The sequence below is a fragment of the Petaurus breviceps genome, unplaced genomic scaffold (assembly GCF_028583685.1).
Source record: "Petaurus breviceps papuanus isolate PSGF00001 unplaced genomic scaffold, PetGlider_PUasm1.0 181, whole genome shotgun sequence".
Lineage (NCBI taxonomy): Eukaryota > Metazoa > Chordata > Mammalia > Diprotodontia > Petauridae > Petaurus > Petaurus breviceps.
Window position 1 is genome coordinate 15,960,785 of NW_027185784.1, and position 23,839 is coordinate 15,984,623.

Genomic DNA, 23,839 nt, shown 5'->3' on the forward strand with positions numbered 1-23,839 from the left:
GGGAAGGGAAGGGAAGGGAAGGGAAAATATTTACTCCCAGTCTGCCCTGAGTACTGCAATTTTCCCAAGGACTTGGATCCTAGGGTTTTGTTTCTCTGAGACAAATCATAAGTCTTCATTCTCAAAAACTATACTTATACGCCTTTTAAATTTGGAATACCCCTAGCCATTTTATTGTGTGAGCAATTTCTATGAAAGGATAATATGTCTTTACCTTCACTCTCAGAATACTCTTCCCTGAAACTCTTTTGGAACTCAATATCCTCTTTATGGAATGCTACTATCTAGGTGAAACTGTCTTGGACTCCTGTCTCTTATGCTCTTAGGTTTCTCTTCCTGGATCTCTTAATTTTACTTGATGGATAATATCTATTAATATACTTATGTCCTGAGGATGAAGCAGGCCTAATTTTTATAATTTGTGTGTGTGTTTAAATCAGTGGTGTCAAACTCAAAGTGGCGCACTGACTTAGAAAACCACAAATTAACAGTATTCGTGTTGTAATGCATCTTTATTTATTTTGTTAAATATTTTCCAATTACATTTTAATCTTGTTCAGGTAGAACTTAAGAGTAACATGGGTGCCAAGTGTGGTGGCATGTTTGACACCTCTAGTTTAAAACACTGGCAAGACCAGGTCTTGAATCACTAATACTCCCTTCAGATAATGACAATACCATCAGTCCTTCCTATGTTCCCTAAGCCCAAGGTATTCTGAAGGAGTTTTAATCAACCCTAACCTTTCACATGCCTGATGATAATATTATACAAACCTGTTGGATGATTTAAAGATAACTATGAGATAACCTAGCATAGCAAAGGCAGTGCTAGCCAAGGAGCCAGTTAGAATTAAGTTCAAATCTTACCTTTGATACTTAATAGCCAGACATTATACAAGCCACTGAACACCTCTGTGCCTTAGTTAAATCCCTAATATTCTACTACTGACTAAATCTTGCTACTACAGAATATATAACGATGAAGGGAATTAATTATAAGAGGTTAATCATTTAGCAAGTCAGAAAAATTTTTATAGGTCATCTCAGGGTCCTGTCCTCAGTATCAAATATATGACATTCACCCAATCTACTAAACTCACTTATTTTCTTTAAATTAAACTTTTTTAACCAGTATTTTTTTTAATTGGCTTTTTTCCCCTCTCCCAAAAACATTCCCCCTTCCCTAGGCTTAAAAAATTTAAAACATTAAAGTCTAACTTTTGTTAACAAAGACCCACAGTCAAGTCAAGCAAAACAAATTTCTGCCTTGGTCATGTACAATAGCTTTTGTCTCACTCTGCATCTCAAGTCCATGACCTCACTGTCTGGACATAGATAGATAGACTCTTGAAATGGCCAGAACTCTTAAGGCTTTCAGAGTTCTTTGCCTTTACACTGTTGTTGATACTGTGTAAACTGTACTCCTGGTTCTACTAAATTCACTTCCAAAATCTGATCAGCCTTAATTCCCAGGAGCAATGATGAAGACGAGTGATGAACTGACATGCAGAAAGAAATCTACATTTTTAGATATGGCCAATACAAGTATTTGCTTTGCTTGGCTGTGCTTATTTCTTTATCATAAGGGTTTTTGTTTTTGTTTGTATCCTCGTTTGCTTTTTAAAGCAAGCTTGGTAGGTAGGAGGGACAGAAAGTAAATGCTTGATAATTTTTTTAAATAATGTAAGCAATAGAATGGAGAACTAGACATTTTCTCTAATTCACACAATCTCTCAAATGTCTCCAAAACAGAAATTATGTGCCACAAATAAAGCCATATCAGTTCTTTCCATGGTCAAGGATACCTCGAATTCAAAAGGTTAAAAAATGTATAAACCTCAAATCCATGAACTGATGCTCAGATCTTAGGCTCACTCAGTACCCCTTTAACACCTTCCACTCTGCTAGCAGAGGCTGCACCAGCAGACTCAAGGCCATGTGCCAAGCTTACAACAACATTCACCCTTATACCACTGGCTCCCTCCCTCCCCCCGCCCCGCCCTGGCCCCAGCCCTTTTCCTGTGCCATGTGTCCTAGCTCTAGTCAGTGGAAATTTACCTTGGGCATGACAGAAAACCAAGTGGTTATTGCCCACACAACCCTGTAGAGTATGAGTGCTGCAAAGCTCAGAACTGCTGGTGCTGGGCCAACGAAATAAGAAACAGGACAGGATAAGAAGACAAGGCATGCACAGGTGGGGGAGAGGGGAGAGGCAGGGACTGGGTAGTATTTCCCTTAGCCTGAGGAATAGAGGAGAATATGAAGCAAAGGAAGTGTGAAATAAGCAGAACGGGAAGAGGCTAAGATGCTTAGAGATCCAAACCCCCCAAGGAAGACACTATTAGAGGGGAGAGAGCCATAAAGTGTGTCACAGGGGAAAATTAGAGAGGAAAAAAACCTTGAAATTACCAGACTCAGATAACACATATCAGAAATAGTAAAAAGAGGAAATATAACCTCTAGACATAGTAAAGAAATTACATATCTATGAATAAATACTGCAAAAGAAAGCAAAACAATCCAATACTCCATGAGACAGAAGACACTGGAATTTGTGGAGAAAATGGAATCAAAATATGCTGTTCTTGAGAGGTTCAAAAGAGAATTATGAGTGAAGAATTTATGGTCTATAGGGCAAAAATGGGCAGAACAGAAAAAGTGGAAGTCTTCAATGGCAAGCCTCAACAAAAGAGAGAACAGATTGGGAATGTAAATGCACAGAAGTGAACAACAATCTAAAAGAGGAGAAGCAAAAGACAAAAACATTAAAAGAAAATATGCTCACCAAGAATCATAGACCTCCCAGAAGAACATGACAAAACAAAAAGACCTTAACTTAAAATGAAGGAAATAGAAAATAACTGCCCAGAACTTCTGAACATAGAAAATGAAATACCTATTGAAAGAATTAACAGATTGGATTTTGGGGTGCGGAGTCAAGATGGCAGAGTAAAAGCAGGAACTTGCTTGAGCTCTTCCCCCCAAACTCTTCCAAATACCTGTAAAAAGACTCTAAATAAATTTTAGAGCTACCAAAAACACAAAATGACAGAAACACATTTCCAGATGAAGACAGCCTGTTAGGCCGACAAGAAGGGTCTACTGCACCAGGCTGAGAGCAGAGCGCAGTTCTGTATAGGCTGCACCAGCACAGCCCCAATTGGAGCAGGCCCCATGGGACTGAATCACTGGAAGCTGTGGCAGTTTCTATACTTCTCAACCCAAAAATGACAAAGATAAAGTAAAAGGTTAGTGGGGAAACTGTTGGTCCGGCATGAGAGAAGGGCACAGTCTGGCCCCAGGCCCAGGGCAATGGAGGTGGATGCAGTGGTGGCAGCAGCAGCAAGAGCAGCATTGGCAGCTGCTTTCAAAACTCCAGGCCCACAGATGGTGAGGGGATCAAGGGAAACTCCTGTTACTTTGCCCTGCTTGGATCTGGGTCACAGTGTCGGGTGGCGGTCCTGAGGTGAGGAGGAGCACTGGTGTAGCAGAGCTTGTGGAGGTTGTGGTAAGGGAATCCTCCTCACAGTTCTGAGGCAAAAAAGAGTGCCTGTGGTCACTCACAGAACAGAAAACAGCCAGGGGGAGAAGTTAACACTTTTCTTTTGATCATATCACCTTAAAGAACTGAAAACTTCCAGGTGCCTAGAAGTAGCTCTGATTACAGCTGTGCAAAACCCCCAAAATTTAGGACAGAGCATTCTCCACTCTAGAAGCAGAGTCCTACTTTGGCAAAGAACTTAAAAGTCAGGTAATTCACTGAGAAAATTAGCAAATAGAAGATGAAACAGAAGAAGAATTTTTTTTTTTTGGTGACAAAGAAGATAAAAACATAGAACCAGAATAAGACAAGAAAGTCTAAACTCCTGCATCAAAAGCCTCCAAAAAAAAAATTTTAATTGGTCACAGGACATAGAGGAGCTCAAAAAAGGATTTTGAAAATCAAGTAAGAGAAGTAGAGGAAAAACTGGGGAAAAAAAATGGGAGTAATGCAAGAAAATCATGAGTTTGCTAAAGGAGACCCCCCCCCCAAAAAAAAATACTGAAGAAAAGAACACCTTAAAAAATAGACTAACTCAAATGGCAATAAAGACCCAAAAGGCCAATTAGGAGAAGAATGCCTTAAAAACCATAAATGGCCAAATGGAAAAGGAGATCCAAAAGCTCACTGAAAAAAAGAATTGCTTCAAAATTAGCATGGAGCAAATGGAAGCTAATGACTTTATAAGAAATCAAGATATTATAAAAGAGATATAAAAGAATGAAAAAAATAGAAGATAATGTGAAATATCTCATTGGAAAAACAACTCACCTGGAAAATAGATCCAGGAGAATTATTTTTTAAATTACTGGACTACCTCAAAGTCATGATTAAAAAAAGGGCCTTGACATCATCTTTCAAGAAATTATTAAGGAAAACTACCCTGATATTCTAGAACCAGACGCTTAAATAGCATTTGAAAGTATCCACCAATTGCATCTTGAAAGAGATCCCAAAAAGAAAACTCCTAGGAATTTTATAGTCAAATTTAAGAGTTCCCAGGTCAAGGAGAAAATACTACAAGCAGCCAGGAAGAAACAATTTGAATATTGTGGAAACACAATCAGGTTAACACAAGTTCTACCAATTTCTACATTAAGGGATCAGAGGACTTGGAATATGATATTCCTGAGGTCAAAGGAGGAAAAGTGTCACCTTTATCTCTATTATTATCCATGCTAATATATTAATATTGGTTCCAAATAATAGGAGAAAGAAGGAATTTGCAGCTAAATGAAAGGATGGCACAAAGGTACTTCTAGAAGAGGAAAATTAGCCCAGATCTTAAGCGGCCAAGGCAATTTTATTGCCAGGCTTTGGTTGGCAAGAGTCCAAACACCTCCCAACTTTATGATATTCTCTTGCTTCGTTTGGCCATTTCTAAAGGAACATTCACTCAATAATTAGCTTTTGCATAACTACCCTTTTATGCAGTTGGAATATAGCATATTTTTGTGTATTCAGCCACTGTATATAACTTTCTACTTTATTTGGACTAAAACTAGTTACCTTTTTGTCTTCTGGTGTAATTCTTTTGGGAAATGAATACTATGCCAAATTCAAATGATATATGATATAATTTTTAATATATTCAACAGAGAAATGGCATTCTTTGCTTTTAATTACATGCTATTGAATTTTAACAAATAGTTCTAGGGATGGCTGCCAAGTTTCTATACTTTAAAGAAAACTACAACATGAGGGAATAGCATAGTTCAAAATTTATTAAGTGGTATTTTTCTATAACTACAGAAATATAGTAATTGTGATTCTAGCTGCACTAAAGTATTCTGCAGAAAGATAACATGGGAATGTCACAAACTTATTAACTGCTACTGTTAATCATTTCTCTTGCTTTTCTCTATACCACATACTTTGTTTCCACTGTATACTGAAGGAGAGCATAGTATCTTCTCTCCTATACAGAAATCCTATGTGAACCAAAAACAAATTGTAAAGAGGACGCAGATATGCTCACGTTCATCTGAAAAGAAACAATAGACTACGTCATTCAACTAAATGGCAATACTGTTGAGGAGAAGCTAAGAAACTTTAAGTGTTTCGAGAAATTGAGTTCAGAAAAACATAACAAAGAGCACAGCCATGGACGACAAAAAGCAGAAGCAGCCAGGAATGGTGTCACACACCTGTAATCCCTGCTAAGACAACATGAGGCTGGTGGATTGTTTGAGCTCAGAAGTTCTGAACTGCAGCTGAGTGAAAGTGGACTGAATGTCCACACTAAGTACAACCCCAATATGGTGAAACCCTGAAAGCAAAAGTCACTAGGTTGCCTAAGAAGAACAAAAGTCATTAGGCTGAACAGACTGGAAAATGCATCATACTTGTGAGCAGTCACTGCACTTCCTGCTGGGCAAGTAAGGGAGACAAGATAGAGAAGAAAAGGAGGAGGGAGGGCAGAGAGAAAGGAAAAGGGAGGGAGGGCAGGAAAGAAAGAATGAAGGAAAGAACAGAAGGAGGGAGGGAGAGGAGGGAAAGGGAAGGAAAGCTGACTAGTGCACAGGTAAACTGGTATGTCTAGGTCAGAGTAATTCTATGGACAAAATTCAGAAAAATGAATAAGCTGGAGATAAATTTTATGACCCATGAGATACACCATTTGTAGAACAGGGGTAAACTTTGGGCACAAAATGAAAAAAAACTCTTTCCAATTGAACAAAAAGGCCAAGTCATCAATGAACTCCGAGAATAAAATCTCCAGGGTCAGATGGATTTACAAGCGAATTCTATCAAACATTTAAAGAACGATTAATTCCAATACTCTATAAGCTACTTGGAAAAATACGTAAAGGAGTCCTACACCGAATTCTTTTTTATGATATAAATATGGTAATGATACCTAAACCAGAAAGAGTCAAAACAGAGAAATAAAATTATAGACCAATTTCCCACAAGAATACAGATGCAAAAATTTTAAGTAAAATATTAACAAAGAGATTACAGCAACTTATCACGAGAATAATACACTATGACCTTGTAGGACTTATACCAGGAACGCCGGGCTGGTTCAATATTAGGAAAACTAACAGCATAACTGACCATATCGAAAACAAAACTAACAGAAATCATATGATTATCTCAATAAATACAGAAAAAGCTTCTGAAAAAATACAACACCCATTCCTATTAAAAACACTAGAGATCAGAGAAATAAATGGACTCTTCCTTAAAATAAGTAGCACCTAACCATGAGCAAGTATTACATGTAATAAGGATAAGCTAGAAGCATTTCCAATAAGATCAAGGATAAAACAAGAATGTCTATTATCACCACTGTTATTCAATAGTTTTAGAAGTGTTAACTTTAGCAATAAGAGAAGAAAAAGAAAATGAAGGAATTAGAAAAGGTAAAGAAGAAATAAAGCCATCACTCTTTGTAGATGACATAATGGTATACTTAGAGAATCCAAGTAAAAAACTGCTTGAAATAATAAACAACTTTAGTAAAGTTGCAGGATACAAAATAAATCCACACAAATCATCAGTATTTCTATATATTACAAACAAATTCCAAAGCAAGAGATAGAAAGTGAAATTCCATTTAAAATCACTACAGACATTATAAAATATTTGGGAGTCTACGTGCTAAAACAAAGCCAGGAACTATGAACACAATTATAAAACACTTTTCACACAAATAAAGTCAAATCTAAATAAATGAAAAACATCAATTGCTCACAGGTAGTCCAAGCTAATATAATAAAAATGCCAATTCTACCTAAATTTCTTTCTTTTTTTTCTTTCTTCCTTCTTTTGTTCCTCCCTTTTTGCCTTCTCTCCCTCCCTCTTTGCCTCCCTTGCAGGCTACAGTTAAGAACAACAGAGTAGACAGGCTTTGCATGGTGACAATTCCACTATATTCTACTCTGATTAGAGTGTGTGAAATAGAGTTTCCAGTCCTAGGAATTACCTGTTAGGAAGACATTGATAAAATGATGACTCTCAGGGGGAGTAAAGGAAGAACTTGATAACAATTAAGAGCTATATAAAAAGTGGAAGGGAGAAATTCTTGTTGAAGGTGCTCAAACAGCGGCTGGACAAATACATTCAGTTTGAACTAGATGGCCAAAGAGGTCCCTTCCAAATCTGGGGGGAAATTGTGTGACAGATTTTGAAATGGACAGGCCCTTAAAGGTCATACAATCCAGTCTGGACCCCCATGAGTTAAAATTTTTTTTTTTTGGCTAAGAGAATGGATTTTCTGAATTAAAAAGAATCAATAAATAAAGAGGTGCTTAGAAGATGTTTTTCTGATGTCCACACAGGGATTCTACACTAAGTAGATGTCCTAGGAGGGTGACACTAAATTAAGATTCAGGACCTAAGAGTAAAAAAATTTTAAAAAGAATAGGGTTTAAATAAGGTATTGAATGATATGTTAATGGATAAAAAAAAGTCACCTAGGTATTATTTTATTAAACTTTATTTCTGTTAGATATGCCCTAAAAAATAATGGTTTATTTTGATTTTGTTTCCTACCCCAAAGTCCTACTTCGCTGTTTCAATGTGGCATGGAGGCAAGCCTAGTTTCTCAAAAGGCATTTCTGCTGAAAGGCTATAAAGGCTGTCAGCATGGGCCAGTGACAGATCACATAGTCCATCTGCTGTTGGACAATCAGTCTAGCTAAGTATGGGGAAGCTCATCAGCCTGTTGGCACAAGGAAGAAATAAAGATTTTGTTTAATTCAATAAGCATTCTGATTTCATATTTATTTAAATTTAACAGTTTTTAATGCAACAGAAATTTTTTTAAACAAATAAAGGGAAGACACTAATAGGCATATAAAGTATCTAGTAGGCACATACGATGTCTTGACTAGAATGCTAAAGGTTGTTGATTTGAGTCTTTAATCTCAAGGAAGGCATAGTTTGCAGTGTAGGTAGCATGATCAGAGCTAAGAACATCATATATAAATTTCAGGGGCACTTTTTAGGAGGTTTCAGCTTTGTGATGATGCCACCCTCCTCAACATTCAGAAACCAAAGTGGCCCCTAAATATGGTCTGAACAAAATTAAATAATAATCTTAAGTGTTAAGCAGGAAGGGGCATGCAGCCACAAGAGTAACCCTCTCCCCAGGGACCTGAAATTGTCAACAATTCCTCTCCTTGCCCTCAGTCTGATGCAGAGAAGGCTGGAGGGGAAAAGAGAATGCCTTTCTCAGAAATTGTATTTATTACTTAGGCTAATGGCTAGTTTAACAATCTGTCTTTTGGTTTTGGCTTACTAGTTGGGATGAGAATACAACTAGTTATCTCCTAAGAGATCCCAATAGTTAGTTGTTAATCTAGTGCCCTGTCAGAAGCATGGTAAAGGTTCACTAAACTTTGCGAAGGCAGGATCTTGGCTTTGTCACATCACAACCTCTTTATTTATTATTTAACTGTAAGCATCTATCTTCCCCTCATGAAATCTTGAATATTCTATTAACTAGACTACTACTGGCCAAACCAGAAACATGTTTTATCTATTACAATATATCTTGGCAACTAGAACTGGTATCTGCACCAACTACTTGATAATGATATAGAATCTTAATATTATTTGAAAATAACTATAATGATCAATATCTCTCTCTCCCTCTTCCTCTCCTTCTCTCTCTGTCTCTCTCACCCTGTCCAATGTCTTGAAACAGGATAATACTCTCACAGAGGCAAAGATGTCTTGAAATTTGAATGCACTGAAGAATGTGTTTTAAATAAAGGTTCACAAATTTACTTTAAAAATTAACAAGGCTGTGTTTGGGGGGCATAAAAAAAGGAACATCCAAAATTATTGGTCTACTTTAATGGAATGCTATATAAAGTAATAAATATTTGAGAAGTCAAGAACCAAAATGATCATTATTCAATTTTTTAAAAGAATGCATGAATTACTGACTTTTACAAAGAAAACAGTGGCTTTGGCCCAAATGCAAACACAGGAAATGATTTCCTGCTGCAATATTCTTATTGATAGTGAGAGAAAAACCCAAGAAAAGAAATAATATTTTGTCTTTCAAATATGATAGACTATTGAGTTTATCCAAACATATTGTGTAAAATTCTTTAAAGGATAAAAGATCTCTGTTTCACAACTCTTCCAATCTTACCTTACCCACACACTCTTATGCAAATAGAATGCAGTTACTAGAAAAGTGTCAGTTAAGAAAAACTAATTATTTCATTATATTCTCTTTCAAAAGGTAAAGGAAATGTTAAGAGTTGAGAAATTATGAATACGAAAGCCATATTATAGGCATCTTAGTGCTTATGATCATTACAAGCATTCACAAAAATGCAATACTTGGCTCTAAAGCTGAACTGTATATTATCTCTTTTTCAGAGCCCTGGGGCTATCATTGCAAAGCACAGTGGTCCATTTTAAGCCCTGAATAGAGAAAGGGAAGAGATCATTAAATTATAATTTCCATGCACAATTGGTACAAGTATTTCCTACCAACAGGATTAATATGAAAGCAAGATCCCAGAATAAAGCCGCTCAGCAGAGAGGATGGCAGTTTAGTGTCTTGTAAATTTGATTTCACTGAAAGCCCTGACACATCATAATAGTGAAATCCTATTTACTGTAGCAAGCAGGATGGATAATGCTATTTAATACCTGGTGTACTGTGTGCCATCAGCACACAGCTTTGTACTCTATGTTCTCATTTTACCTTAAGGTTAATACTTCTTGACAGCCTACATGGTAAATAGAGCCCCAAATTAAGTGCTGATCCTATGATTTGCAAATCCTTTCTCCAAACTTAGACATGGAAGAATAAACTGGCTCCAGTTAAGAAGATCATTTTAACAGGATGTACTTTTAACAACTAACTCCAGAAAAACATATATATAAGTTTGATGTCCCAAATGCTAGCTAAAAATAGTTATCTCCACGCTATCCAATCAACATTTCCCACTAAGAAATTCTGATAGTTTAATGGGAAAGTCAATGTATCCACAGAAGATGTTGATAATAGACGCAGTTTACCGATCTATTCCCCATCTCACATTGCCTAACACAGATTTATTCCCCCTGTTAACGTAATTGCTTCTGAAAACTTGAGATAGACTTTTTTTTTTTTCGCTTTTTTGGAGGGCAACTGGGGTTAAGTAACTTGCCCAAAGTAACACGACTAGTAAGTGTGTGTTAAGTGTCCAAGGCCGCATTTGAACTCAGGTCCTCCTAACTTCAGGGCTGTTACTCTATTCACTGAGCCACCTAGCCACCCCAAGATAGACTTGTTTTAGTAGGTTGATCCTTGAATCTGAATATTTTATGTATTTTATTAAAAGCAGATATTTTTTATGGGGCATTTAATTTTTTCTGTCTATATGTAATTAAACACACACATGACCTAACCATGAGATCTTAAAATTAAAGAGTGGAGCATAACATTGGTGGTGGCTCAAAGCTGTTTGTTTCACTATATTCTCAACTGCTCTGACTGGCATGACAGTTAAAGTGACATTGGCTTTTACTGCCTTTACCATCAAAATTCACCAACACGAGCAACCCTCCTTTCTACAACTCTATAACTACAGAAACCTCTGGGGAATTGATCATATTTCAACACGAATGGGAAAGAAATGTATATAAACTCCACAGGTGCCAGGAGAAGAATATACCCTTTAGTACTGATGAATGACATTTGTCTACAAGTCCAATCAGGTAGATTTTAAATAAGCTGATTACCTGCCCAGAAATATTCTTTACCTAAAGGATTTTTAAAAAGTCTTTAAATAAAACCATAATACCTTGCTTTAAAGAGAATGTAATAATTTAAAGATCATATTTTATCAATATGATTTTAAAAACATAGGCAACTATTTAGGAATTGGGGGGCAGAGAGGAGCACCAAAAAAAATTAAAGGGATTTTAACCTATAAATCAAACTTATCAACAGCTATCCCCTTAAGAATAGTGTGTTTTAGTATCACACCTGTCACTAGTGCCCCATTATAGGACAAATCCAATATTAATTTCCTGAAAAGGCAGACACTACTTTACTCCACTCACTGAAATAATTTTTAAGTGACAGACTTCATCTGGTAGTGAATATGTATAATAATTTTTCCCCATAAGGCACACACTGTGCTGACAATATTCTGTTGTCATTTTCTTTTATTATCAATGTTGACATTGTTTTGTGGGGGGTTTTTCTAAACCATACAGAAGAACACAGAAATGAAGCTTCTAACTGACAAAAAAGTAGTCAAGCAATCAAAAAAGCAATTAATCATAGAGATGAGTCCCAACACCTTATGATACAACAGATAGATGTGTCACCTCCTCACTAGTGAGAGACTCTTAAAAACTGCTCATTTGATGTAAACACTATCTTAGAATTTAATTAGTATTTCTCTCTGTAGGTGATGGACCAGTACCATGAATTTCTGCATAATGACTATACCTTTATCCCATTTCCTCCTGTGTGCTCTCCATCAGGTCTGCACCAATATGCACGCTCCGTAACTGTACAGAACGCAGGCTGTTAATTTGCAAACATCTGCTAGAGACAACAGGAGTTTGTAAAGTAAAAATAACACATGTCACACGTTACTGTTAAGCTAAATACTGTAACTCCATTTTCACAGTTCTCTGGCAATAAACTACTCAAAATCACAAGGAATCTTCACATCGGTCTTTATGATGCACTAAGGATGAGACCCTTTTTTCTCTTTCCATTTGATTTTCATCCAATGAATTCCTATAAAGGCAACAGAGCAGAGGTTCTAAACACATGCAGTCCATAGATCTTCAAAGGGTCTGTTGATAGAATACAGGAGGTCCATGAACTTGGATGGGGGAAAAAATTACACCTTTATTTTCCACTATCCTCTAGCAAAACTTTAGCTTTTTCTTCAGTTATGAAAAATATTATCTCCAAGGTCCATGACACAAAAATGTTTAAGTACCCCTGCTTTTTGTACATTTCAGTTTCCTCATCTGAAAAATGAAGACTATGGACTCAGTGAGTAATAAAAACATAAAACTAATAGATCTATAGAATTAATGTAAGCATTTAGTTGGCTTTTGGGGTCATCATTATGTAGTTAAATCCTCTTCTTCATTTCTTCAACATGAATTTCAGAATATGCTATAATGACCTAGATATACATCAAATATTTATTTGATTCTGGGTAAATATTAACTGGAGATTTGCAGAAATGTCAATAATTAAGATCAGGGAATTAATAATTATTAGATAATATTTCTATTGTTTGCCACAACTTTCAAAAGTGTTTTACAATTTTTCAAATACAAATCTACCTAATCTTTTCTTCTTCAATGCCAGTTCATTGTTTATCTGAAGTTCAGGTGGGGAATGAAATTTTTCATCCACTTTGTTATTTTAGTTTGAATGATAAAAGTCCCTTTCTCATTAGCAATAAGGTTTCTTTCACCAAGAAGAATTCACAGTGTTTTAAATATTGTGAAATTAGGGTGTCATTTGTGAAAAGGAACACATTTGAAAAATCACAAAAAAAGAAATACTTTGTTGTTTGGACTTTACACAAAATATCTTTAATATCCTTAACACTGATGTACAAGTTAGGTGAATAAATGTCACCTAGTTTTATAGCTCTCTTGATGTCAACATTAGCATACCTTTGAAGAAAGCTCTGAGAAGAGTCTTCAAATCTGTATTTTATTTTACCAGGTTATTTTGGTGAGCCTCTGAAGGGAATGGCTGAAAACTGTAGTAAGGCAGAGGTCCGCATAATATTATATACAGAAATATTTCTTAACAATTAAGAGTTATCTGAAAGTGGAACAAATTGCCTTAAAAAGTGGTGAATTCCCTATCACTGGATGACCACTTACTGTACATTCAGGTATAAACTGGGCTAGAGAAACTTCCAAGGTTTCTTTTAGCTCTGAGATCCAGTAAAGCCCCTTTGCATATAACATTTCTTTAGAATTTCATAATAACTTTGATAGGCTGCCTTGAAAATAAGGCATTCTTGGTATTCATTACTGGCATTATTATTACCTTCACTTTTACTGATGAGGAAACGAAGGCTCAGAGAAGCTGTCCAAGGTCTTAAAGCTAATAAATAATAAGCTGAGCCTAGATCCAAAAAAATATCTGATGTGGATTCTGGGATCGTTTCAAAACAACATGATTCACTCCTAGGGTTTTTAAAAGGTGTTCAGCCAATTTTGTTGAATGTATCACAAGATTCTTGACCTTTGCCAGGGGCCAGGAAGGTCATAGTTGCAATTTTACCCATAAGTTTTAAGCCAGTTTTTCTTAAACTTCTTTTTGCTTATGGATTAGTATTCCTTATACTGGGAAACTGTGGGTCACTGAATATTTAAACTGGCTACAAAGAAAGGTTCCAGAGCAGTCTTCAAACACATTAAAAATATAGGTGCCAGGAGTCTTTTCCAATCCCTTCAACCTCTTTTTTCTGTGCTTCCTCAGGACTCACTGCAGAGAAGGGAGCTTTTGCACTTCCGTGGGCAAAATTTTTTTTTAATAGTTCCATGTTACCTACTGAGTAAAGTTCTAAGTCCTTTTGCCAGATATTCAAGGCACTACTAATTTGGATACCATTCTCCTTTTCTAGCCTTATTCTCATATTGCTCCACTCCATGGACTGCTACCATGATGATGCTATTCTTGGTATCTAGAAGGATATCTCTCCCCCTTTATGATATTGAATACCTACCTATCATTTAAATCCCAACTTAAATGTTACCTCCTCCTTAGAGTCACTATTACTCTCCTCGTCACTACAGCTTTCCTATCTGGGCTTCACTAAGCACTTGATTCTTACAATTCATTAATGAATTCATTATATGATCCTTTATGACAGGCCTTTTGCCCCGGATTTGTGACTTTTCCTTGGACTAAACAATAAGTTCCATGGATTGATTACTTTGTCCAAACTTTTAAGTTTTCTCCAACAATGAACACAATTTTCTACAACCAGAACATATTTAGCCAATGTTTGTGTACTGAAAGGATTAATTATTCAATGCTTAAATCTCAAGAGACAATAGCAAGAAATGGAGCAGAGAGGACGATATTGAAATTGTGAAACCAAATAATAACTTAGAAACACTTTGATATCACCCAAATAATATTACTACAAATATTGTAATATTAAAATAATCTCATTTTAAAAAAGGTCAATCATAAAGGAAAGCCCTTATATACACCAAAATATTTAGAACAGCACTTTTTGTGGCAGCAAAGAACTAGAAACAAAGCAGGTGTCCATTAGTAGGGAAATGGCTAAACAAATTGTAGTATATAGATGCAATAGAATATTAATTCACTATAAGAAGTGATGAATATAGAAAAGCATGAAAAGACTTATATGAACTGATTCAAAATGAAATAAAACTAGGAAAACAATATACAATATACACATATACAATAACTACAACATAAAAAGGAAAAAATAACAAAATAAAATCAAATGTTGCAAAATGTTAACAACCAAGCTTGGTCTTTAAAAAGTGATAGGAGAAGTCATCTTCTCTTGATTCTTTGTACAGGTGAGGGGCTATGGGTGTGGAAAAAGCATTGTATATAATATCAAAGAAGTCTAACAAGTTAGTTCTGCTGAACTTTATTTTTTTTTCCTCTTAAAATTACTTCTAATAAGATGTATCTTTGGGAGGGAGAGTGGAGATGGTTACATTATGAAATATAAATAGAAAAGATATTGATAATTTTTTTTAAAACTAAATAATCTATTATCTAAAATTGCCTCCTCCTCTCCCTAGCATAGAAACAGATGGTTATTCCAAAGGGCATATATCAGTTCTAGCACAACTTAAAACAAACCCCAAGGATACTGACGGCCAAAAGGCAGATAAAAACTTCATATTCTTATCCATTTCTCCACCAGTACCACTCAATGTTGCTTTAAGAACTTCTCACTATGCTGTCTGAGACCATTCAGAACACTATGAATATTTTATCGAAAGCCTTATGTCCAGCATGTCATTCCATTAGTATTTACTTCTTGCCATTTAGAATACTTCAATATATTTAAGTGAAAGAAAAAATTTTACTTAAAACCATTAAACAAAGAAAATTTTATCAATGACAAAAGCAGTCCACAATTTGTATTCCTAAAAGTCCATTTGTAAGTTTTACTTTTCTGTCCATTTGTGAAATTCTATCTCAACATAGTGAATTTAATAAATGTTTCATAGATTTTATGTTAAGGCTTTTGTGGGGATAGTCATCATTTACATAACCTTGCTTCTATAGGAAAATATTTTCTGTGTTAGAATACTGGGTGATAACAACTATTAACATTTGTATATCATTTTAGTTAACAAAGTAGTTTTTCTTCCTAAGAAGCCTATGAAATCTCTCTTTTGGGAAGAGAATGCATGTATTCCCAACTACATTGCACAGATGGGGAAAGAGAAAGAGTGAATAAGGGGAGAGGAATGTGCATTTACTAGTGCTAACTCTGTGCCAGGCACTGGGCAAAACACTCTACAAATACTATCAGGTTCAGAAAAGCTATCCCAACTTGCTCATACATAGTATCAGTCAGTACATAAAGAAGCTAAGATTAATTAATCCATTACTTTTTGCATTATACTACTGTGTCTTTTTAACATATTTCTAGCCATATAATCATTAGTTAATAGTCACTAAGCATTTTTTAAGTGCTTGCTGTTTGCCAGGCCCTGTGCTAAGAGCTTAGAATACAAAGAAGTGCTAACACAATAATGACCACTATCTGCTACCTACTGAATAAAATCTACCTGTTTTCTACTTTTCTACTATCCAATTACAAATTTAAGAGTTATTTGCTGCCTTCTAACATGACATTAAATGAGTCAGAGGTCATGTGATTTTAAATGCATTAAAAAAAATTATTATTTTTTTAAGAATATGGAATGAGTGGCAGCACAGTATAGCAGAGAGCTGGCCTTTCACCTGGGTTCAAGTTCAGCCTTGGGCATATATTGTCTATATGAGCCTGACAAGACACATCAATCACCACTCAATGCAAATTTCTAAGACAATAAGTTGTAGAGGTGCCAGGTTGCACTGTAGTTTCTGCATGTGAAAGTTCCATATATCAATGGAATCACTGGTAGTCCCATCCCCGATGCTATAATATAAAATGTCCCTCTGTGAATATTATGTTTACAAAGGAAATTGTGGAAGCAAGAATGCCATTCTTTAGAAAAGAAATTATCTTCATCTTCAGATGCCTCACTTTCTCACCAAAAAGTTGTTTTTTATTAGTTTAGTTTTGTTTTTATTAAATGAGTAGTTATTCTAGATTAACCAATAATCTACCCAAGAATCCCCTCAATAAGGTCCTAATACAATACCTTATCTCAAATTGGAAGTAAGTATCTCTAGTCCTTCAGAAGAGAACATACTCCAGCAGATCTTATCAGACTAAGCATCTGTCTTCCAAGGATTAACCTAATTAAGTACAAAGAGACTCAACTTGAGATCGGGAGTCTTTTAGAGGATGAATTTTAGAGCACGGCAATTTTCAAGGGCCTGAGAACTATGTTAATGGAGGGAATGCCCACACCAATAAAATTACAAATGTTTTCCAAGTATCAAAGTATTAAGTATCCCAAAGTCATCTATTTAAATTACAAAATAATAATAATGTTAAGTGGTCATACCCGCTCTTCCAGTCTAGCCAGCTGCTCTTTGTAGAAAGCATCCTGTTTTTTTAGCACTCTGTCTTTCTCTTCCAGCTGCTTAGCCTAAAAAAAGAAATGAAGAAAACATTAGCTCAAGAAAAAGCAGCAACAGCAAAGTAAAAGTCAAATAAAAGTTGTAAGAAATAAATATACACAGTTGAAGATTCTGCAATCTAATAGGTCATTGCCTCAGAAAAAACATTAATAGGAAGATGATTGCTGTATTAAATGTAAAAAATGAGTCTGCATTGTTGTTGTTTTTTTTTTTTCCTAACAGCTGTGTCCTACTTTGTCCCAACTTACTTGGAAATGTCAGATTACAGCACTAGGCACACTGTCTTAGTCACTTCAAGGATTATTATTAAGTATTTCTGCTTATATTTTATTCAAAATACAAAATACACTAATGTTCATCTTTGAATAAAAAAGATTTCTACATAAGATATTGTAATCAAGGAAGACATTAATATATGAAACTGCTTACCTCATACTGTTAATTGTCCTTTTAAGAAAGTGTTACAGGGAATAGAGGTGGAAGTAGAAGAGAGAACAAAAGCAAATTGATAAACTGATGGTAGTTGAATACAATGGGAAAGCTATTAGTTTTACAAGTCTGATTTGTTAAATTTCATTTTAAAAAGAATGAAAACAAAATATTTGTTATACTTTTAAAAAGTATAATTAAAGTATATGAATGATGAATTTTTCTAAAGATCTTAAAAAATGGAAAAGTGGGGGCAGCTAGGTGGAGCAGTGAATAGAGCACCAGCCCCAGCTGGAGTCAGGAGGACCTGAGTTCAAATCCGGTCTCAAATACTTAACACAAAAACTAGCCATGTGACCTTGGGCAAGTCACTTAACCCCAACTGCCCTACCTTCCCCTCACCAAAAAAAAAGGAAAATGTGTGTATGTGTGTGTGTGTGATTTTTTCTCAAACTATAGTTTCTGAATCAAAGATCGAAGTCTGGGGTTCGAAATAGTTTTACACAAAAAATTTGAAATATCTAACACTTCATCCTACATAAGGTAAGTGATCAAATATTTGCCAAATTCTTAAAGCAGGAAATGACCCATTTAAATTCATCTGAGACCATTGTGAAAAATGGCTACTGAGATGACAGTGACCATAAGTCCTACCTCTGCAAAAAGAACAAGGGAAAGTGTCTTTATATAAAAAGATATTTAAAATAGTCCCTTTCTATACACCCCTCTGTCCTCTTGTCTTCTGTGATGCTGTACCGTCTTTGTTTTCCCTCTTTAGGGCAATATACCCCAGCCCTCACTTCTTGATTTGTCTCTTCTTCCCAACCCTCTAAATGTAGGTATTTTCTGGCACTGCTCCTTCTCTCAAGTCCCTGTCCTGTATTTTAGGGTTCCTTATCATTTGTTGCACACAACTTACTCTTTCCTGCCTGTTCCTTTAGCTTGAAATGACTTATCTAGTCTCACTTTTCAAGGATTAAGTCAAAACCCATATTGTCCAAAGAAAGCCTGATCATGTTAACTTCTTAAGAATTCCTAGGTGCTAATCATTTTATGGCACCTCACATGAACTGGCTAATAATCACCCATATCTGGTTTCTTAACCCTATCCAGACCCAAATTGTTTAAGGGCAGAGAATATGTCTTAATTCCATTTTTATCTTTGAAGAAAAGCATAACAGTAAATTAGCTTAAACCAAGAAGACAATCAGATCAATGCTTAATATCTTCCTCTCAATCTTAATTTTAAAATTAGGATTAAAAGCTTCTCTGACATTTCAATTTTGCCCCTTTTTGCATCCCCAGAGCTTAGCATAGTACCTGGCAAATGACAAGCATTTAATAAATGCTTGCTGCCTGAATAGATTTCCTCCCCATGCTACACAGACAGAGGTTTCTCAAGATGATAAAAATATCCAAGTTTAGAATCCATTTATGTACACTACAGGTCTTTATTTCACAACTTACCTGTATTTCTAGATCCTGAAGCATGTAAAATAAAAATTTATAAACCATATTATGATATCATTTTAAAAAAGAAATTACTGAGAAATAGTTTACCAACATCTTTCAAAATACTAACCACAGAAGGCAATAGGTAAAATGTTTGCTTATTTAAACTTAAAGGACCCACTTAATTAGAGAAATGCTGAAAGATTTCAAAGGAAAGTTTATAAAACTGAGATAATGTGAATATATAAAAGTACATAAACATATTTATAGAGTTAGTTACAAAATACAAAAGACCAAGCAATTTTGCCAAGCTGCCAAGGAGATAATCAAACCAGAGATGTCACAAATATATTAATATCTAACCAATACCTTTTTTTATCTAAAGCAGTAACCTCCACATCTCCGAATATATTCAATTAGAAGACAGATTATACATTTATTGAATGAATGAATGAATGAATAATTACTACCACTATGACTAACCCTTCTTTCTTTTTCTGATATAGAAGGAAATTTTCCTCATGATAAAAGAATTACGATCAGATTATAAAAAGAACGATTCTTTGGCTGCCAATACAAATCACATATCTAGGGCTAGTATAGAACCCAAGAGTGGACAATTTTGTAATTATTTTAATAGTACAAGAGGATTTAGTTATAACAGCCTAGTTATATAATATAGAAATCTTTCCTCCAACAAACTTTTAATGTATCATCATCATCTGCTTCCCTCTGCAACTTTATTAGATATCTGATATTATCCACCATGGACACTAAAACACTTGGAAATTAAACAACATTTCTTTTTTTCATACATAGTTATGTAGTGAAGTAAAAAATGCAAAAAGAAAATGTTATGAGCATTCCATTATAACTATTCATAATGCTCACATTACTTTAGAAAGCTTTAGGTGATATTATTCAACACTGCAAATGCATTGTTTGATCCTACAGATGGCACTTAGCTAGCCAGGAACTATAATCTGAATAGTTCATTGGAACATAAAGGATGTATAGAAATAACCTCATTCACCTTCCTAAGAGCTAATCCTTGAAAAATTTAAAAGCAATATACTTCAAAGGTCGGCTATGCATAATAAAGACCAAAGAGAATGCTACCCTTAACATCAGACAACACAAAAATATGTGAAAAGCTTATAAAGCTATCATATGAATTCAATACCAGAATGACTATTCTAAGATCCAAAGAGTGTGTGCATACATACAAGTAAACTTATGTGCATGAACACACGCGCGCGCACACGCACATGAATATGATTCTATGTATGTGTGGCAAAGGATATGAAAACAAAGAATATTGCTGCCATACTTCATTCTATTTCTTTAAAAACAATATGACGTAGGGGGAGAAAGTGATAGAAGATAACCTAAAACTGAAGATATTTATATTTATAAGGAGTACACAGCTGTAGAAGACAATGAGTCCTAACTCAACCGAAGGAACAAAATGAAATGGTAAACAATCTTATGGAAATTCACTAGACTAAAAACAATTGATTTAGTCAGGATTTGACTGCTATTTATAATGTTCAAATTAAAACAAGACCTTAAAGCAGAATTTAGATTTTTTTTAAAAGCATATCATATTAATACCTTTAAAAATACAATAGCATTCTGAAGAGGATTTTGTGTGTGTGTAAATGTATACATATATGCATATATGTATATATAATATATATAAAACTGTACAGAAATAAACATGTGTGTGTGCATAAAACTGATTTTTTTTAAGCAAAATTCATCCATTCCTTCTTTTCAAGGCTCTACGTATTCACTAGGCACAAAAGACAAATAATTTTATTTGGTTACAGAATGTAAATTAGTTTTCTATAAGCCAACATGAAACCCTGAAGTAAGAATTTAATAAATTAAAATAAAATTAATTTTAAGAAACCGAACCATTATTTGGTTGACTCAAATTTCTCTAATTAGGGTTAAAATATGTACATTTTTCTAAGAGGAACTTTATCTTTACCTCTGTTTCCTTTGATGTGTTACCACAATGGCAAGTTTCCAACATGATAGCTCAATCTTCTTAGCAGTTAGGTACTTTAGGACACAGGGCTAACCAAAAGTACATAGTATGGTTTGGGGTTTTTTTTGCATATAGTGACATCACAATCAATGAAAATGATGTCATTATTTCTCAGTATTTCATATTTCAATGCAAGAAAAGTTAAGGCATAGATTTTGTCTTCTGGAAAACTTTATTATATTTAAACTAACCAACTACATCTAAGGTAGAGTTTCTTTAAATTTTATTTTTAAATTGTAATAGTTCAAAGCAGAAAAAACAAGCATTTTCTCCATTTTTAGAGTGTAATACTTTGGATAAATCAGATTATTCAGATGCTAATCTAAAACAGAACATCCAAGTGATTATAATTCCTTTCCCCCTTGCCCCAGTCAAACTTAAGAACAGATTTGAAACACATATGATAACTGTGAGATGTGTTTCATCTTTCACAATAATATGGTTAATACATCAAAGGCATGAAGAAACACATCACTGCTTATATGGGAAGATGAAACAATAAAAACAATGGCATTCTCCATAGAAGTGGGACTAGAGGCATACAAGATTAATCAATGTACAAGTATTAAATAACTGACAAATAACATTTGTAATCAGATTTTAAATGATGAAAATATCGTCCCCAAAAAAGCTTAACAAAAACCTACGTAAGAGATACAAATTACATTAAATGAATTCACTGCTAAAATATAAACTGGCTGCATAGCTGCATAACATGATCACTGAGACTATCAATTAGCCACAACAAAATAATTAACAGTAGGCATGTACTCAATTAACTGAATGCTCCACTTTTGTTGTAAATAAGAAATTATATGAGGTTCACTGCTTCAAGTGGTACTAACAAAAGTACTATATTTGGGCATTACATTCTATACCACTCCAGAATCACTTCAAAGGAGTAACAAATTAATTGCAACTTATCAGCACATTAGCTCTTAAGGAATGGTAAAACTCACAGACCAGGTCTAGGTTCAAAACCTGGTTTTGTTAAAACTAATCTTTACATATTAAACTACCACATCTATACAAAGAACCCTTAGACCTAAGACTCTTGACCTCAAGTATGTGAGATTAAAAAAGAACATACACATATATTTACTATATATATGCATATACATGTGTGTATCAGTTTCCTATGTAATTCTATATATTTAATTTTACACATTTAAAAACATTATCCTGAGAAGGGATCCACAGGCTTCACAAGACTACCTGAAGGATCTGTGACAGGAAAAAAAAAAGCTTAAAAACTTTTGCCTTAGACTGCAGGATCTTAAAGACATTCCATCTAGATAAAGCTGGTCTGCTGCAATCAATTCTCTAAACAGAACAGAACTCTGATCTAAGTGTCAGGAGTTCAAGTCAAGTAGGAATTGGGTTAGTAAGAAGCATTTCAATAGTAAAAAATTTGTATTAGTTATTTCATGCTGATAAAAACAATTTAAAATAATACTTTTCCCTTACTACTTTAACACACTAACTTCTTATTAAGCATTTTCTAGGAAAATAGGTAACCAGGAAGAAAACTTCAACTATTTTGAGAGAAGAAAAATGGTAGAGTGAGACCAGAAATAAGATTTCAAATTGAAATAGCAGTCATGACACAACTGCAAAAATGCCAAATTTAGAGATGAAGGTGTTGAGTTCATTTTTAAAAAACAAAAATAGTTCAAAATGTTCCCTTTTAATCTAAGATTTAAAATTTATTAAATGGAATGAAAAATCCTTGCTTTGGGGGTAATCTGAAGTTCTCGTTATATTAACAGCTCATATTCATACAGCACTTAAAGCTTTCTTTCCTGTACTCTCCAATCCAGCCCACCAGAGCTTCTGTTTCTCACTCATGGTGCCCTCCATTCACAAACTGTGTATAGGCCTTTATAGTAGCTATCCCTCAGTCCCTCCTGACCTCTGATCAGTCTTTTTCTTCCTTTTAAGATAGTCTGCGACAGAATCTTCTGCATAAAGCTTTTTCTGATAATCATAACTGTTGCTGTCTATATATGTTAATATATTTGCCTATGTGCATATGCTTTACTTATTTTTATGTACTGGCATACATATGTATATGGCTCCCTTCTCAGAATATTTTAAAATACACAGACACATTCATATATACTCTTACACTTGTTATGTGTCGCCTTTCCCTCAATAGAATATAAGCTCATTGAGAACAGGAAATCATTTTATTCTATATACTCATTTCATCCTTGCCCATCACAATACATGGGACGTATTGAACAACTTTGTGAAGTAGTATGTGTATGTATGGAAGGTATATATTTGCTATTTTATTTTTACACATACACACAATTATTGCCATTTTAAAAGCTGGGGAATAAAGGCAATTCTTTTTTCATAGATTACATTTTAAGATTCCATTTATATTCACAGGGTCCTGGCTCTGGAGAGTTAGAGGCCTTGAGTTCAAATCCTACATCTGACATTTACCCTGAACAAGTTACTTAATAGCCCTGAGCATCAATTTTCTCATTTGCAAAATTATGGCTAGACTAGATAGCCACACAGCTTTTGATCTATGACTCTATGATCAATGCCCATGTTATGTGGCTTTATAGTGAAATACAAGATCTCTCATATATATATATATATATATATATATATATATATATATATATATATA

The 23,839-nt window shown here is 34.6% G+C and overlaps 1 protein-coding gene across 1 annotated transcript in view; it reads right to left on the reverse strand.

Moving 5' to 3' along the window:
* The window catches only part of CHCHD3 (coiled-coil-helix-coiled-coil-helix domain containing 3), a 347,503-nt gene that overhangs the window by 106,137 nt on the left and 217,527 nt on the right, over positions 1–23,839 (reverse strand). The window contains exon 5 of the mRNA XM_069087258.1: positions 17,180–17,263. Within this exon, the coding sequence (XP_068943359.1) occupies positions 17,180–17,263 (84 nt within the window). The remainder of the gene's footprint in view (positions 1–17,179; positions 17,264–23,839) is intronic.